The sequence below is a fragment of the Oryctolagus cuniculus genome, chromosome 5, assembly GCF_964237555.1.
Source record: "Oryctolagus cuniculus chromosome 5, mOryCun1.1, whole genome shotgun sequence".
Lineage (NCBI taxonomy): Eukaryota > Metazoa > Chordata > Mammalia > Lagomorpha > Leporidae > Oryctolagus > Oryctolagus cuniculus.
This window is the reverse complement of record NC_091436.1, coordinates 30,399,066-30,417,529: the sequence shown is the minus strand read 5'-3', so window position 1 is coordinate 30,417,529 and position 18,464 is coordinate 30,399,066. Positions and strand designations below refer to the sequence as shown.

Here is an 18,464-nt window from a genome sequence, read left to right as displayed (position 1 = left end):
TCCCCGAGGGTTGGGTGTCATGGAGAGGAAACGGCTTTGTGAGAATTTAGAAGCTTGGTCCCACTTTTCTGAAGGCCTCAGGATGTTGTCACAACAATGCCAAATTGCCACCAGGGGACTCCTCTCACAGACACTCTCCTATTGGGGCATTGTGCTACCCCCAGAAACTGTGTCTGTTTCACAAGGTCCTGCCATAAACTCCGCTTCCTTCTCTGAGCTTCTGTGTTAAGGCTGAGGGCTCTCTGGATAAACCAAAATCTCACCACAGTTCACCTTCTGGTTTCACTTTATGTCAACCAGAGAGAAATCAACCTTTTACATCAATTTTGAAAAGGCTGACTCCACCTTACAGTAAGAAATCCTCTTTGTATAATTCTAGAGTCCTAAAGGACTAATGTAATATGTGAACGAACCATTAAAGAAATGAGAAAGATGCCCTGTAATAAAACTCGAGGTGAGATGGGAGGACCGGGGAGCTGCTGATCATAAAGAACAAACTTCCACCAAGAGAGGAAGCAGCAAGCTTTGAGATTTGTTGCACAGCAGGGAGAATGTGGTCAAGAATAATGATAGCACCACGTTTCAAGATATGCAGGGAGTTAAATTTCATATGTCTTACCTTATAAAATGATAGGTAAGTGAGGCGAGGGATGGGTTAATTAGCTTGATTGAATCATTCTCATTATATACACATATCAAAACACCACAATGCACCCCATAAATGTATACAATTATGATTTGTATTAGTTAAAAAGAGTATTCAAGTGAGAATCTGAAATTAATAATAATCTGGATTCAATATTCACTTGAAAATGAAAAATATAAGGCAACAATTTCTTATTTTTTGAAAATTGTTATCCAACTTGGTTCTACTTGACAAACTGATAAATTTTGAACAATGTTCCTCAATCAAAAAGGCATTTATACATTGAGCTAATTTCCACTAAAAGTTTTTTTAAGATTAATTAAAAAGGGTTTTGAAACCAAACCCTCTTCATCAAAACGTCTTTTGTTTCAGTAAGTCCAGTGTTGATCCATATTACTTAATAAAAGGAAAATAAAGCTATATAAACAATTTCTCCACATATTTTTATTCTTTCATATGCATTTGGTATGAAGAAGCTACACCTCCCTTCAGTAGCTGGAGCCCATCATGGGAGACAGGATGAGAAACAGGAAGCCAGCAGCATCACAGGGCAGTGGCAGAGAACACGCCCTGCATATGTCTGATGCACATTCCAAACACTGACCACTTGAGCTTTTGCTCTTAAACTCAGGGCTCTTCCTGGGGCTCTTGGTCTCACAAAAAAAGAAGCAGAGCTGGCTTTGTGGTGCAGAGGGTTAAGCTGCCTGAAATGCCAGCATCCTTGTATGAGCAATGGTTCAAGACTCAGCTGCTCCACTTCCAATCCAGTTCCCTGCTAAGGCACCTGGGAAGGCAGCAGAAGACTGTCCCAGTGCTTAGGCCCCTGCTGCCCACACAGGCGACCCAGATGAAGTTTCAGGCTCCTGGCTTTGACCTGGCCTGGACCAACCCTGACCATCACGACCATATGGGGAGTAAACCAGCGGATGAAAGCTCTCTCTGTATCTCCCCACCTTTTAAATACAAACATAATTACATACATACATCCATCCATACATACATAAAATCTTTTTAAAAAAGCAACAGAAATGAGATCTTTATTTTTCCTAATTCAAAGACAATATTCAAAATGCACAAATACTCATAGATGGAATTTAGATTCCTTTAATGAATTCCTTGTATTCTAACCCTTTTTGTTAGGACAATTTTATATTTACAGAAAAGTTGCAAACATAGTACTGAGATGCCTTGTGTACCCTTTCCTCAGTTCCCCGTTATCCTGACATCTTACATCACAATGGTACACGTGTCAAAGTCAGGACAAGGAACACGGGCCAGTGCTGTTGGCTGAAATACAGCCCGCACTCTGATTTCAGCGGGACCGCGCGGGGGACTCGAAGGCCGTACCTTGTGATCTGTTTCAGCATCGTCATCCTGGTCATCCTCGCCTCCCGGGCTGGAGTTGGCTGCAAAGGTGGGTCCCTGAGAGTAGTACTGAGAACTTCGGTAACCATCGCGCCTCAGTTTATCACATTCTGCAAGGGCACAGGCGAGGAAGGGCATTAAAAACCACAGTGTGCTGGCTCCTCTCTAGTTACCTTAACCTAGGCATAGTAACATTTCAAAATAGCCATGTTGAAAATAATGATAAAAACCACCAAGCATGATTAAAGCAACGAATTCACACTGTAGCCATGTGAACACACTTTAAATGGGTTCTCCCCCCAGCTCACTGCAACCCTAGGTGGTAGATTTTATCATTGACCCTACTTACAGGAAATTGAAGTTCAGAGTAATTAATTTATTTGCTTTGCAGTGTAGTGCAAGTATGCAGTGGATTCACAACTTAACTCAGGGCCTGAATTTCTACACTATAATTTTTGACACAAAACAATTATGTTATTCCACATTAAAATAATATTAATAATAATAATATAAGCAGCTCTTGCCCTGGGCTTGTTTCCTGGCGTCACCATATGGAAGTGCCCCAGGAAGCCATGGAGGATAACAGGCTCATCCTATTGTAAGTTCTCCCTTTAACTGTGTTGCCAAACAGCCTGTGCCTGCTGTGTGGAATTGAACACAGAGCTGGGTACCAGCCTGAGTGGAAGGTGATGAGGGCACCGCACAGACAATTCATCAGCAGGGACCAGCACAGGAAGAAACAGGCTAATGATTTTCTAAAGCACCGGGAGCTCTCCCGGGTTCTCAGACAGGCAGATTAAGGGAGCATTTGTCTCATAAAAAGGCATCATCATGGGGGTTCTTGAAATACCTAGCTTTCTAAAGGAGCACAGAGCGTGTTTGGTTTGGAGAAAGTTTCCTGGAGGCACAGCTCAGAGAAGCACACATGTGAAGGCTCTCAGAACTCCACGAAGGCAGCCTTGGAGCTGCTGCCTACCAGGAGGGCCGGAGGTCAGGGCTGGGAGATGAAAATAGGAGACTAATTTTAAATAAGCCAGGGAATTTAAAATAAAAAATCCTCATTCTCCTTTGCTCTCTCACAGTGGGAGTGGAGAAAGTTTCCAGTTTAGAAACGTAAGTCAGATTTCACAAAGTCCCACGAAAGCAGTCATGGGGCTTTATTAGAATGCCAGGTTTGGGCCTGACCACTGCGATGCAGTGCGTTAAGCAGCCACCTGCAATGTCAGCATCCCATAGGACCATCAGTTCGTGTCCCAACTGCTGCACTTCTGATCCAGCTCCCTGCTAATGTGCCTGAGAAGGCAGCAGAAGGTGGCCCACGTGCTTGGGCCCCTGCCACCCAACACAGAGTTCCAGGCTTCTGACTTGGGCCTACCCCAGCCCTGGTCACTGAAGACATTTGGGAAGTGAACCAGTGGATGGAAGATCTCTTTCTCCATCTCTCTCTTTCTCTCTGTCTGCCTTTCAAATAAATAATTAAAAAAAAAATTCACTTGTAACCATAAGATAGCTAAACAGCACTACTTATAAGTACTTCAGGTACTTATGGGTTACATAATTAGTTGCTGGGGCTGGCAGTTAAAACTAATGTTGATTAAATTGGAATTTGTAGAAACATTTCTGGGGTCTAGTGTTGTGGCGTAGTGGTTTAAGCCACCACCTGCAGTGCTGCATCCCATAGGGGCGCCGGTTTGAGTCCTGGTTGCTCCATTTCCCAACCATCTCCCACTGATGTACCTGGGGTAAGCAGCGGACATTGGCCCACAGTGCTTGAGCCCCTGCACCCACATGGGAGATCTGGAAGAGGCTCCTGCCTCCTGACTTTGTTCGGCCCAGCACAGCCTGGGCTGTTGTGGCCATTTGGGGAGTGAACCAGCAGGTGGAAGATCTCTCTTTTTCTCTCAAATAAATAAAAATAATTTCAAATGAATAAAAATAACTTAAAAATTTTAAAAATAAATGAAAAATTTCTGAAACTTTCAGAATACACATGTTTAATGAGGTTTTATTCACACTAATGTAATCCTTTATAATGAGGAATGCTTTCACATTTGACAATTTCTCCTAAATAAATAAATAGTTCAATCAAAACCTACACTCCCACTGCTAGAGAGAATGTCACATAAAGCATGATGAGTAGTTTTCAATGGAATTCTCTGCTGTCTTCTGGGATTCTATAAACACAGGACTTGATTTTCTTTAAATAATACCTTAGAGCTAGGATAAAAAGCAACACTCAGGAGCAACAATTTACATACCAAATTTTAATGCAATAAAGGGAATTACTTTGCCGATTTGTGCTGCAAAATTAACTTCCCTGTGGTTCTGGAAATAAAGCTATCTATAAAACTGAAGTCTCCCAAGAATCAAGGGTGAGTCTTGTAAAATAAACCAATATAAACTGTTACTTCTTGTGGCTACTTATATAATCCAGGGTTTTCAAATGCTTGACAAATTAAAAAAATGCAAAGTGGAGGCCAAGTCCCTTTGAAATAAAGTCCTCCTTATTCAAAAGTATCTGTCTTGCTTTGCTAATGAACCTCATCATTTGAAATTATAAAATTTCATACTATACCAGCAAGCCTTTAAAAAGTTTGTTTTATGTTATTAGACACCAGGTAAGACTGTTTGGCACTCCACTCCCCTGAAATGCACAGCCAGCCAAGAGAAAGGTGTCATAGGTAAGACTGTTTTTGCAAGAGAGACTTCCTATACCAGGAAATAAGAAGAAAGTTCTGGACCATTCCATTTCTAAAGCCTATTAATTCTAAATTCTTAGAAATAATATTAAAAAAAAAACATGACACATGTTAAATAATAAAACACCAAAATATTGCAAAATTGCTATCCATACATTAGAAGCCTGAAAGGCTGGCAATTATTAGTGCTATATGTTCTGTGTATGCCAGCTTTTTGAGCCTAGTTTAAAAGACAATGCCTTTTTTTCTACCATGAAGCTTAAGTCACAGAAATCTTCAAGTGGTAGTATAACAAGTAAAATATGATGCTGAGACTAAGACTAAACTAGGCAGTATAGGTTCATGGCAACAATCAACTTATTTTACTCATTAAATTTCCCAAATCTAGTAAACTCATCAAGTCCTATTGTCACTTACTCCAACTCTGGAGAAATCTAAGCTGCAAGAGAGCTGTTTCTAAAACTGTGGCTTGTTCATTAACAACAGACCTGATCCTCCATAGAGCGAGAGATGTAAGTCAGAGCGAGTCATGGAGAATAAACATATTCTTCCAACATCACATCCATTGTAAGAGCAACTTTTTTTTTTTTTAAATTTATTTGAGAGGCAGAACTACAAAGAGGGAGAGACAGAGAGAAAGGTCTCCCATCCATTGTTCACTCCCTAAATGGCCACAATGGCCAGAGCTGGGCCAATCTGAAGCCGGGAGCCAGAAGCCTCCTCCAGGTTTCCCACACAGGTGCAGGGGCCCAAGCACTTGGGGCATCTTCCACTGCAATGCGAGCAGCGCAGAGCATAATTTAGAGCCGGGTAATGTCAGCATGTACAGGCTAGAAACCAGACACGAAATGTAACAGAAGCTCTATCCTGAATACACACTCTTCTTGCAACAGAAATTTAAGGAAAACTGTGTTATTGTTTTCAGGCACTGCTTGGATAAAGGTGTCACTGTCCATTGTGTCCTCTGGTATCTCAGCCAGAAATTTCGTCCTCCTTCCTTTCATGTCAAACCGTTTTCTTGAGCACAAGGACAATGAACAAACATTTCTTGGTAGACTACAGTTTTAAATACACAAGAAAAAAATGTACAATATAGAGTGAGGGCACCTGACCGTCTCAGGAATTTAATGTTGTTTGGATCTCCACAACTGTATGAATCAAGCTATTCTTTTGATATTCCGTTTTTAATATTTTAGACATGCAAGACAGTCTACTAAAGAAGCTTTCAAGAGCTATTTTCAATTTTCTCCACTGGAGATCCTTGTCGAATTGTCAAAGTCCTGTTATTATTCCTCCATTCACTGGGTTAATCGCAATGAACTAGATAGGCGGCAGTGACACCAGTTCCAAAATCTCAGGGTCTTAACACAACCAGAAGATTCTTTCACGCACGGCCTTCTTGTCCAGCCAGAGTTCGCAGTGCTCAGGGCAGAGTCACTGAGTCACTGGGTCCAGGCAGATCAAAGTTCCACCTTGACTTAACGTTGGTGAGATGACAGCGTAACGAGATGACGGTATCTCACAGTGGCTCCTGGAACCTCTGCCCAGAAGTTACAGGGCTTACATCTGACCCAATGTCAGATTGCACTGGACAAAACAAGCCACAGCTACAGAGCGGACAAGGAAATGCAATCCTAACTCATGCGCAGGGAAGAAAATTAGAATAGTCGAGGATAATTCTAGGACCGTCAAACAGGATGACACTGAATCTAACATTTTCCAGATGCTTGTTACCTTTCCTGTCAACACTTCTTTATTTATTGCTTATTTCAAATCCTTCTTGAATGAGGCTGGGAGCCTTTTGACAAGAAATTTGCATCTCCAGCAAAAAACTACCCTTCCTTGTTTGAGGAATGGGAGGTTTAGCACTGGGTGGGACTCTCCATAAGGAGTAGTGGAGAGCTGTCTGGAATGCGGCAGACCTGGCACTACTTACACCTGTGAGACCTAAGGAAGAGCAACCCCCTAGAAACTCAGGTCTCCACTCCTGGAAAATCGGAACATCACTCTCCCTGGGAAGTTGTAGTGACAGTCATTCAACAAATATTTTCAAGTACGCAGTTCTGTGCTAGGCACCATGTTAGAGCCTGGGACATCAGAACTTTGTGTAACAGGTGCTTAAAAATCACTCATTGCAGTGAGAATTTGTCACATGACTCCTAACTTAATTACAACTACCTTGAAGACTTTGCTTTCAAAACCTAGCAGCTAAGTCTATAACAAGACTTGTTCTTCTGCACACAATTCTTTTTTTTTTTATTTTTTAAAAGATTTTTATTTATCTATTTTACAGGTAGAGTTACAGACAGTGAGAGAGACAGACAGAGAAAGGTCTTCCTTCTACCCATTCACCCCCCAAATGGCTGCAACGGCTGGAACTGCGCCGATCCGAAGCCAGGAGCCAGGTGCTTCTTCCTGGTCTCCCATGTGGGTGCAGGGGCCCAAGCACTTGTGCCATCTTCCACTGCTATCCTAGGCCATAGCAGAGAGCTGGACTGGAAGAGGAGCAACCGGGACTAGAACTGGCGCCCACATGGGATGCCGGCAACACAGGCAGAGGATTAACCCAGTGCGCCCCTGCACACAATTCTTTCATGATTTTACCAAGTCTTTTGCTACACTGTTACGAAAACATTGTGAGGCTAAGAGTATGTGTTTTGCTAAATATCTGGGACACTCCTACTTGGATTCTTTTACTTTCAAAGACCCGGGCATTTCTAATTCCTCTCAGTTTAAAAGAGAGCCCAACATTTGCAGCCATCTGGGGAGTGAACCCAGTGGATGGAAGTGCTCTCTCTGTCTCTTCCTCTGTAATTCTGCCTTTCAAAAAAAAATAAATCTTAAAAAACAATTTATGGAAAAGTGGAATTACAAGATAAATTTATTTTGGTATATACATTTTGTGATTTATGTAGTGTTTTCATTATTACACACTTGCCATGAACTTTATAAAGACCTCTCATATTAGCAGACATTGTATTGTTCCAAAATGGAAAAGAAAACCTTTTCGATCCCTTCCTCTGGAAACTATTCTATAAATCCTCAGATGTATCTTAGTTGAACATGTCAGTATTTAATGTATATTGCCACCACTGCTTTCCCAGGACTCTGATGATGACAATAGTCCGCTCTCCACTACCCTGCAGTGGCAACTATCATGCTTGAAGTCAACTCAACTCAATGTGTTCCTTCAAGACTGCTTCCTCAAAATGCCACAGCTGGGTCAGCCTTGTGGCATAGCGGGTTAAGGTGCCTCCTGCAACGCCAGCATCCCATATGGGCGCTGGTTCAAGTCTCAGCTGCTCCTCTTCCAATCCAACTTCCAGCTAATGTGGCTGGTAAAAGCAGCAGAAGATGGCCCAAGTGCTTGGGACCCTGCACCCATGTGGGAGACCCAGAAGACATTCCTGACTTCTGGCTTCAGCCTGGCCCAAGCCCTGGCTTTTGGAGACTGAACCAGTGGAAGGAAGATCTCTTTCTCTCTCTCTCTCTCCCTCTTTTCCTGTATCTCTGCCTTTCAAATAAATTAATAAATCTTTAAAAACAAAAAATGTTACTGCTTTGAGACTGACCTCAAATCCTCTCTTCCACAAAGTCATCTCCAGTGACACCAACCATGCTATCCAGAATCCCTCAGTATCATAAGGATGCCACTGTAGTTTTAAAGACTGACTTCAGGGCTGGCACCATGGTACAGTGGGCTAAGCTGCTGCCAGCAATGCCAGCACCCTACATGGACACCAGTTCAAGTCCTGGCTGCTCCATTTCTGATCCAACTCCCTGCTAATGCCCTGGGAAAAGCAGTGGAGGATGACCCAAGTGCTTGGGCCCCTGTACTCATGAGGGAAACCCAGATGAAGCTCCTGGCTTGGATGTGGCCAAGCTCTGGCCATTGTGGTCATTTAGGGAGTGAACTAGCAGATGGACACTCTCTCTCATTGTCTCTCCCTCTCTCTCTGTAACTCTGCCTTTCAATTAAATAAATAAATCTTTAAAAAAAAAAAAAGGACTGCTTCCCCATGACATTGTGCTTATATCACCAAGTCACCACAGTGCCTTCTGTTTTCTTTTAGATACATCTACTATCTCCTTCCAGGCTGAAAGCTCTTTGAAGAAGCCATAGGTCTTCACGTTTTCTTTGTGCTTTACACAGTATCAAAAGGTTCAGTTGTTGCTTTTAAGAGCAGGAAGGAGAAGGACTAAGAAGGTTTAATAACACCCTTGCCAAAGAGACAAATAATAGCTACCGGAAGTCTTATAAGAGTTCATCAGCCCCTAAGATAACACCTTCTTCTCTGTAACTCATGTATTACGACTTCTCTTTCCACCACCATGCCTGCCTCCCCCCACCCACCCAAATCCACACACATTTATCCAGTCAACAAATAGTTACCATGCACATACTACCTGCCAGGTACTGTCATGAGCATGAGTGTCCACAGTGAACAGATCAAAGATTCCTGTGTGCTTACAGCAACATACATTAAATACTGGTTCTAACGGGGAATACGTAACAAATAAACAGAAAGTAAGCACACAGCATCTTTAAAGGTCCTGATAGACTGTGGGCATTTGGCACAGCGTGCATCATGGGAGACCACAGATGACAGCTCAAACACTGAAGGCCCTGCCACTCGTGAGAGCCCCAGACTGACTTCCAGGTTCCTGGCTTCAGCCTAGCCTAATCCCAGCTGTTGTGAGCATCTGGGGAGTGAACCGGCAGATGTAAGATTTCCATCTTTCTGCCTTTCAAGTAAAATGAGAATAAGTAAATAAAAATTCTAAAGAGTTATTTGTTTAAAGAAAGAAAGATCCTAAGTGGTAAGAGAAAAACCAAGCAGGGGAGGGATTGGGGAGTGGTGCTGTAGCGGCAACTCAGGCCTGCCAGGGTGATGGTGTTTGAGTGAAGAAGGAAGGTTCCATCACCTTGACAAAAAGCTGGACGCTTTTTGTTTGTTCAGTTTGCTGAGTCAGGACAAAAAAAAAAAAAAAAAAAGCCACTTGGAGATGACAAGGTTAGGTAGGACAATAGCAGGGCCTTGCAGCTAACTGTAGGGACTCTGCCTTTTCCAAGGAGTAGTTTTGGAAGTAGCTTCTTTGAACAGAGCAGTGGGAGGATCTCACTGCCTTCATCACCTCATTCCTGCTTACCCTCCTGCCCAGGATGCCAGACTCAGCTCAAAATTATGCAAATATATAAATTCCAAACAAGCTGCTGTGTTTGTTAATCCATAGGAGGAAACAGCAAGTCACTTAGTGAAGAAAATAAAAAGGATATGCCTATTTTTACCATTACCATTCATTTGTGTAATTCACCATAAGCTATCTTTTCTTTATTTTTTTTAGATTTATTTATTTATTTGAAAGTCAGAGTTACACAGAGAGGGGAGAGGCAGAGAGAGAGAGAGGTCTTCCATCTGATCATTCACTCCCCAATTGGCCGCAATGGCCAGAGCTGTGCCCGTCTGAAGCCAGGAGCCAGGAGCTTCTTCTGGGTCTCCCACAGAGGTGCACAGGCCCAAGGACTTGGGTCATCTTCTACTGCTTTCCCAAGCCATAGCAGAGAGCTGGATTGGAACTGGAGCAACCAGGACTCAAACCAGCGCCCACATGGATCGCCAGCATCCCAGGAGAGAGTTTTACCAGTTACACCACAGCACCCGCTGCATGATTTTTTCATATGCATAATTCCATGAGAGAAAGCACACTATGTAGTGAAAATAATCCAAATGTTTATTAAAACATTTATGAAATACAATAGGGGAAGTTCTTAAATAGGTGTTGTTTAAATATGTGACTTGTTTAAATAAGAGGCAGGCTGGAAAGGAGAAGGAGATGAGAGACAAGCTGAATGCATAACAGTAATACAATTGGATTTGTTTTTCTATTCTCCAAGGATACATTATGGGAAAATGGGTGGACGCTGGGGAAAAAAACAAAAACAAAAACAATTATTGATTGGATTTGCCAACTGATTGGATTATGTGAGAAAGAAAAGAATGATGAAAAATGTATTTGAAGCAAACATTGCTACATTAAAGCCAGCAGGACCCATTAAGTAGGCTATTTTGTCATTTTTTAGGTCTTATGGCTAGTATTGGCCCATGAAGGTGAATTCCTAGGAAAGTTTTGAAATTTTAGGGCAAAAGCACGATTTGGCTATTTCACAAGAGCTGAGTAATCTAGACATGCCATATTTTAAAATCTGAATGTGGTTTATTTCTAACAGTATTAAATCCTTCATAATCCTCCTATTGTAACGCAAGGTCACTGAACATTGGGAGGGCTCCAGTTCCAAAGTCCACTATGAAAATAATGGTAGCAATGCGCTCTTTCTGAGAGGAACCCAAGTCTAAAAACAGGTTTTTTTCAGATCACGCTGCCACTTTCTGAAATGGAAAGCCCTTTGCCATCACTATTTGATTTGTGTTTAAAATAATTCTGCAGGAATTGAGAGAAAGCAGCTCTTATATCTGTCTTATGGATTATGAAACCCAGGTGCGACGTGTCTGGCAGCTTTGGGTCTCCAAACTTCTATCCCAGCTATTTATCCATCAGATTATTAACAACAGGGTAAAAGGACAGTTCTAGTATATATCTTCGCCTCAGTCCCAGAGGACTGAGAATACTTAAGACTACAAACATCTATGTGCAGAAGAAAATCAGTTTCAGTCTAACAGCTGTATTGGGTTTTATGCAGCCAAAGAATGTAGTTTACGCCTTCAAGTAAGCTGATAGGAAAAACTGACTACACTTAAATATTATGCTTTGTAAACCTTAGAGAACTTATTTCCTTAATGAAAATCAAATGTAAATGCATTTAAAAATAAAAGGGCTCCACCTCCCTTTCATTAATCATTTGGGTTTGGCAATACCAAGGAAAAAATCTAAACTGATTCTGTAGTCCAGAATCTGTCTGCCACTCATGCACAATGAACTTTCCAAAAATACACTTGGACTCTCCATAAATTCTTCAAAGCTGTTCATCTTCAATTCATCTAAACTGGCCTCAAGAATCAACAGACTAGGACATAATTAAGAGACTAGAGATGTTCAAAACCTTTTCTAAACAACTCACTTATTTGTAGCATATCCAAGGGGTTGAAAGATTGAGATCACCTTAAAGACTGTGGATTTAATATAGATACTTTTGATGGATATTTTCCCAGATAATCTGATAATAATTTTAAATGATAGATTTCAAATAAATATGCCCCTTTGGTTTATGATTGGGCTAGTGATTCATTCTTTTCCCTCTCCCTCCCTTTATTAAGAGTTATTATATAATTATTCAGGAATACTTACAATGGCATAAAAGCATATTACTTACCTAGTAAGAAACTTAAATTTATCTCTCAATAAATGCAAATGTGAGACTATAAGACCACTTCTTCACCAATCATCACTTAGCAACAGAAAAGGATAAAGAGAAAATGTATGTATGTCTTTAATCATTAAGCCCAAGCCTTTCTAGAAGTTCTGAGAGTATATGTATCTCCCCTCTTAATGGTGCATATAAAGACAAAACGTTCCAGGTGCTAGAGGAAGATTTGTTTCACTGCAAGCAAAGGAAGGAAGAGAGGGCCAATCAGAAAGCAGGCGACAACTGCCCAGGGGTCAAGGAAGCAGGAAAGCTCACCGAGGGAAGGAGCCTCACTTTGCCTTAAGAAGGGGGACGAGAGCTATACGGACTGACTCCAGCACAAAGTTGGAAAAACGAAAGCCAGGCTGGTGCCAGTCACATTTTCTCTCTAACCAATAGGCTTGATGAGTCTCCCAACAGGTGCATTGACCAGCCATTTCCTTCTACAGGTCTGCGTATCCTTCCAGACAGTCAAAACAGTGCTAACATGGGGAACACACAGACGGAATACCCAGAGGCATCCAAGCTCAGAATCTCAAGTCACCTTCTGCAACAACCACTCTGGAAACTGAGCTAGGTCTGAGACTGAGCAGTTGTTTGAGTGAATCCCAGTTTGCAACAATGCAGCAGAGCTAAAGGGTTGTGTTCCAGCCGTCAGGGTACTTAAGCTGCCAGCTGCCTGATAAAGCAGTTTGTTTTTAGTTTTTGGAAAGCTTTTATTTAATAAATATAAATTTCATACGTACAGCCTTTGGATTATAGCAGTTCTTCCCCCCATACCCGCCTTCCCACTCCCAAACCGTCTCCACCTCCTACTCCCTCTCCCATCCAAGTCTTCATTAAGATTCATTTTTAATTATCTTTATACACAGAAGATCAACTGTATACTAAGTAAAGATTTCAACAGTTTGCACCCACACAGAGACACAAAGTATAAAATACTGTTTGAAGACAAGTTTTACTGTTAATTCTCTTAGTACAACCCTTTAAGGACAGAGGTCCTACATGGGGAGCTAGTGCACAGTGACTCCTGTAGTTGATTTAACAATTGGCACTCTTATTTATGATGTTAGTGATCACCCGAGGCTCTTGTCATGAGCTGTCAAGGTTTAAATGACTCTATATTTATAGAGAGCAGTGGCTCTCCAAATAAAGGTGCAGGAATGCCCCCAAGACTTGTTAAAGCACTGCGGGGCCACTCCCTTGAATTTCTAGCATGTTCCCTGACCATGCTGCTGCTGTTGACCTGAGAGCCACCTCTGAGGAAACCATCTCAGAGTAAGGTCGACACCTACAAGAGGAAGAGAAACAACAGCCAAAGTGGCAGCATGCTGTCCACTTGGGGTGCAGGTGAAAGAAGTCTTCTCTACACAGAAGTGCCAGGTGGAGCCCCTGAAGAGGGTAACAGAATTTTTAAAGCTTGTGTAGGGGGCTGGCTTTGTGGCACAATGGGTTAAGCCACCACCTGCAGTGCTGGCATCCCACTTGAGTGTCAGTCCAAGTCCTGGTTGCTCCACTTCCAGTCCAGTTCCCTGCTAATGTGCCTATGAACGCAGTGGAGGATGGCCCGCTTGGGTGCTTGGGTCCCTACCACCCAAGTGGGAGACCCAAGTGGAGCTCCAGGCTCTTGACATTGGCCTGGCCTAGACCTGGTTGTGGCAGACATTTGGGGAGTAAACCAATGGATGAAAGCTCAATCTCTCCTCTCTCTCTCTCCCTCTCTCTCCCTCTCTCTCTCTGTTGTTCTGCCTTTCAAATAGATAAATCTTTAAGGAAAAATTCCACAGGAAAAATGACAGAAGGCCCAAAGGGAAGTGAGGTTTATTCTGTTCCACTTACGATGACACCAATGATTCCCATTCACCAAGAGAGTAACTTAGTAGGAAATACAGAACGAAGAATTTCACTGATACGGGGCAGCTCACTAGGGAAGGGAGGGAGACTGCCATGTCTGGGACTTACTTTTAGTCCCTACAGAGTATTATTTTGTTTGAGGAAATACTTCAGCTTTCATGTTGAAAGCTTACATATCAAGATTTCCTTAAAATGCTTGCAGGTTTTCTCTTTGATCTAAACACTGCACTTCACCTTCAACTGCAAAGGAAGCTTCCTGGTTCAGGTCTGTCCCCACCACCTCTCACCTGATTGTTGTGACAACCTTGAACTCTTCTGCAGCTTCCACACCCCTGTTCACCTCAGGGTGAACTCTTAACACAGAGCCAGATTGATCCATTTAAAAAGATGAGTCAGATTAAGTCACACCTGAGTTCACATCTTTCTGATGATTTTTCTTGCCCTGCAAATAAAAGCCAAAGTCCTCCTAATGGTTTCTAAGTCCTTCGTGATCTGACTCCTATGTATCCAGCAGGTGCTCAGTGAGTTCATCAAATGAATGAAGGATCTTCTGTGTGGGCTCCACAGTGCACCTGAAAGGGCACCATGATTATATGATGGATAGCGTTGCTGGCGTGGTGCTCTGCTTGGTGTATGATGGCAGCTGGAAAAGTTCAGGGAGAGGCTAGTGCTGTGGCATCGCAGGTACAGCTGCTCCCTACAATGCAACATCCCATATGGAAGCTGGTTCACAGTCTGACTGCTCCACTTTTGATATAGCTCCCACTAATGGCCTGGGAAAAGCAACGGAAGATGATCCAAGTGTTTAGGCCCCTGCCACCCACGTGGGAGACCAAGAAAAAGCTCCAGTGCTCCAGTGCTGGCAGCTGGCAGCCATCTAGGGAGTGAACCAGAAGATGGAAGATCTCTTTCAAATAAACAAATTTTATTTATTTATTTATTTGACAGGTAAAGTTATAGACAGTGAGAGAGAGAGAGACAAAGGCCTTCCTTCCGTTGGTTCACTCCCCAAATGGCCACCACGGCAGGCACTGTGCCAATCTGAAGCCAGGAACCAGATGCTTCCTCCTGGTCTCCCATGTGGGTGCAGGGGCCCAAGCACTTGGACCATCTTCCACTGCCCTCCTGGGCCACAGCAGAGAGCTGGACTGGAAGAGGAGCAACTGAGACTAGAACCTGGCGCCCATATGGGATGCCGGCACTGCAGGCAGAGGATTAACCAAGTGAGCCATGGCGCCGATCCCAAATAAACAAATCTTTAATAAATAAATAATTGTACATTATCAGCCTATTTTTAAAAAGTTCATGGAAAATGTAATTAAAACATAATGCACATTTTCAGGAGACTTTTTGAAACATCTCTTCTGCATACATTCCTACAGACTTACTTCTAAGGGTACAGTTTAAAAACTTGTCATGGGATTCCAAATCCCACTAAACTTGGTGGTAAAAAAGCCATCTTAATTGTTAAAGTGATCATATTAAGTGTTAAAGTGAATATATAGATAGGAAAGCGTTAAAGGGATCATATAAATAGGATCAAGTGCCTGGTAATAATAATAGATAGAATTAAAAAGGAAATAATGTCCAACATGGGAAGCACTCCTATGCCTAAAAAAATGTGTTTAGTACATTTTCAAATGACTTCTCATTTCAGTCTATAGAAATAGAGGGCCCAAGATGGGGAAGACAGAGAACCAAAGATGGAATAGAATCAATACTAACGGTGATCATCAGCTCAGCCATCCAACCGGAGATGGATTTGCACACCTACTGGAAAGAGTCGTTTTGTCTCCCCTATGTCCTGGGACCAGTGTCCCCTCACTGACATTAAACACCACAGGCAATCTCATTTTATGTAGGGCTTTTTAAAGGGCATTTTGATTCCTATTCTTCCTCTATGGCTAATACCTATCAAAGTGAAAACAAAACATTTTAAGGATTAAATATTAAAACTTAAGCCACTGGATAAACTGTTAGCTTTGTTTTTCATTGCACACCGTGGAAAGAATTACTATTAAAAATGTCATTTGCCATAGCAGAAAACCAGCATTTCACATTCCTTCTCTTCCCAGGCTCAAATTAATTTTATAAGACTTGGAGAACTACATCGGACTCAAATGAAGGCAGAAGCGTGGAGACACCCATGGCCGAGGCGGGTGCAGAGCGGCCAGATGGGAGGCATCCCCTTTCACTGCAGCACTACAAAGCCCTATCGCTGGCCGTGCAGGAGCATCACCAAGGTGACTCCCTATCAAATAGCCCTCACAGATTCTAAGCCAACCCCAGAGACTCACTGCGCAGTGAATGTTAATAAACCTCAGGCACAGCACCTTCAATGTAGCATTTTTATGCCGCTGCTGAGTGAAACAGAGAGGCCACTCAAGTTACTCACTTTATCAGGAGTTAAAACAGAATTGCTGAAATAGCAGACTGGCTACAGACAGAAAAACAAAACAAAAAGCTCTTTGTTTAAACAATGCACAGTGCTTTGTTAAGACCTGGATCATTTAAAGGACTGTCTTTGCTATTCTATCTTTTGTGTGCTGGTTACCATCAAAAAACTTTTTTTTCTTTTTACCTTTCCGAGAAAGCAAAGACTGTTCATTTTTCCTTTGCTCTGAGGAAAGTCCAGAGCAGTTAGCATTACAGAAAATTTCACGAACCATCAAACGCAACAGGAAACATTAAATAGCTCGTTTGGTAGGTAATTTCCACTGTACTAATCCCATACTTTTGGCTTTTCTCCTTTCTTTGCTCAACAGGGAATAGAATCCCTTATTCCACTAGCTTGGGCAACATTCCCTAAGGACAAAATTCCAAAAGAGTCTAATGAGATACTAAACATATACAAAAAAAAAAAGTCTTTAATTACATTATCATTTGTCTTTGAAAAGTCAACTAACCGAATGTACCAGCAGTGAGTAGAGAGCACGCCAAAGGAAGCCACCCCTTTCAAACACCAACGAATTAGCAGCCTCGTGGAGGTTGCATTTCTATCACACCTCTCTGCTGAACTACCTCAGTGTGCTTGTGCTCCCTCTCAAAACAGGCCTTCCCCATTTCCCTAGGAAATCAAGGTCACAACCCTCCATCTTGCCCCTGAGGTCAACTGCTCTTTTGAAGGTCACCAATGGCCACCCAATGATCAGTTCACTGGGAGACCCAGACTGAGTTCCTGGCTCTGGGTGCCAGTCTCAGTCTCACTCTGGTTGTCCTAGGGATCTGGAGTGAACCAGTGAATGGGGGCACTGTCTACCCATGTCTATCAAATAAATACATTTTAATTTAAAAAAAGTGTAAAGTCCTCTCCCTCTACTCTGTCTGCATGTGGAGCACCGCGATGACTGCCTCACCCAGGCTGACTTTTTCTTCCCCCAATGCTGTTTTACTAACTCCTCTGTCCAGAGCCCTAAAACGAAGCCTTCCAGCTCAACCTTTTCTACTCATTGCCCCTTGCTCTTCTACTCCCAATCTTGTCACTTCCTCAAGTCCTTTTGTAGCTTTGACTCCAATCTTTCCCCTACACACCAAACAACTTTTCCAGACACCTCCAGGCCCTCTACAAATGCAACAACACTTTCTGTCCGCCACAGCAGGTTGTGCAGGGGATACCCAAGACTAAAGACCAGGTCCTGCCCCCCAGGGTCCCGCTGCCAGGTGGAGAGACCCCTGTGTAAATACACCTGCACAGGACCTCCAGGACAGTTTAGGGAAGGTTCTGGAGCACTGCGTGGGGAAAAGAAGGGGGCTGCCCTGGGGGGGACAGCAGAGCTGTGTGGGGGCAAGTGTACCCACAGGATGACTCCCAAGGCAAACAGGAGTTGGCCAAATGAGAGAAGTTTTGATCCAGAGGGGAAGAGGCACAGCCTGGGACATGCAGTGTGGAGGCAAGGACAAGTTAACAGGCTGGCTTTCCAACGGAAGAGCTTAGCCCTTACATGTGAAGGCACAAGGCAGAGAACATGGGCGGAGGGCAGAGAGGCAAGGGAGAAAAGGGGAGATTTGGCAGATGAGACAGGAGACAAATGGGTCTGCTCAGGAAGAAGGTTCTCAGATGCACAAGAGCTTAGGAGCTGGAAAGGAACACTTAACTTGGGCGAGGCAAGATCAAAGTCGTACTTTAAAGAATACCCAGGGGCGGGTGAGGGTTAGTAATGCCACCACCGTCATCGTCATCGAGCTTATCCATGAGTTATTCATCCACACACTTTATCTCTTCGGCTGCCTTTAAGTACCTGGAGGACAGCACTTGCGTTGGTGATCTCTAACTGCACTGCAGACCCAGCCCAGTGTCTCACTTGCACTATGCACTGAGAACACTTGCATGTTGTACAAACTCAGTTTCGACCCATTTCTTCAGGGCTTCCCCTTGGCAATCAGTTATAACTTTGTGCCCATGAACTTCACACACATCACCCTCAAACTGAAAGGCCAATCAGAATTTTTGAGTTTAGAAAAAAAATCATAAATTACTTTCCAGAGGAGAAAGCTAAGGTCAAAGCAGTCCTAGCAGCCCTGGAATTCTGGTCTAATG

At 42.9% G+C, this 18,464-nt stretch overlaps 1 protein-coding gene across 7 annotated transcripts in view; it reads right to left on the bottom strand.

The window, feature by feature from the left end:
* The window catches only part of NHSL1 (NHS like 1), a 281,963-nt gene that overhangs the window by 44,610 nt on the left and 218,889 nt on the right, over positions 1 to 18,464 (bottom strand). For all 7 annotated transcript variants that reach the window (XM_070073518.1, XM_051854288.2, XM_051854287.2 and 4 more), the window contains exon 3: positions 1,994 to 2,121. Coding sequence is in view for 6 of the 7 variants with exons in the window: in XM_051854288.2 (XP_051710248.1) it covers positions 1,994 to 2,121 (128 nt within the window). In the remaining variant the exon portion in view is untranslated. The remainder of the gene's footprint in view (positions 1 to 1,993; positions 2,122 to 18,464) is intronic.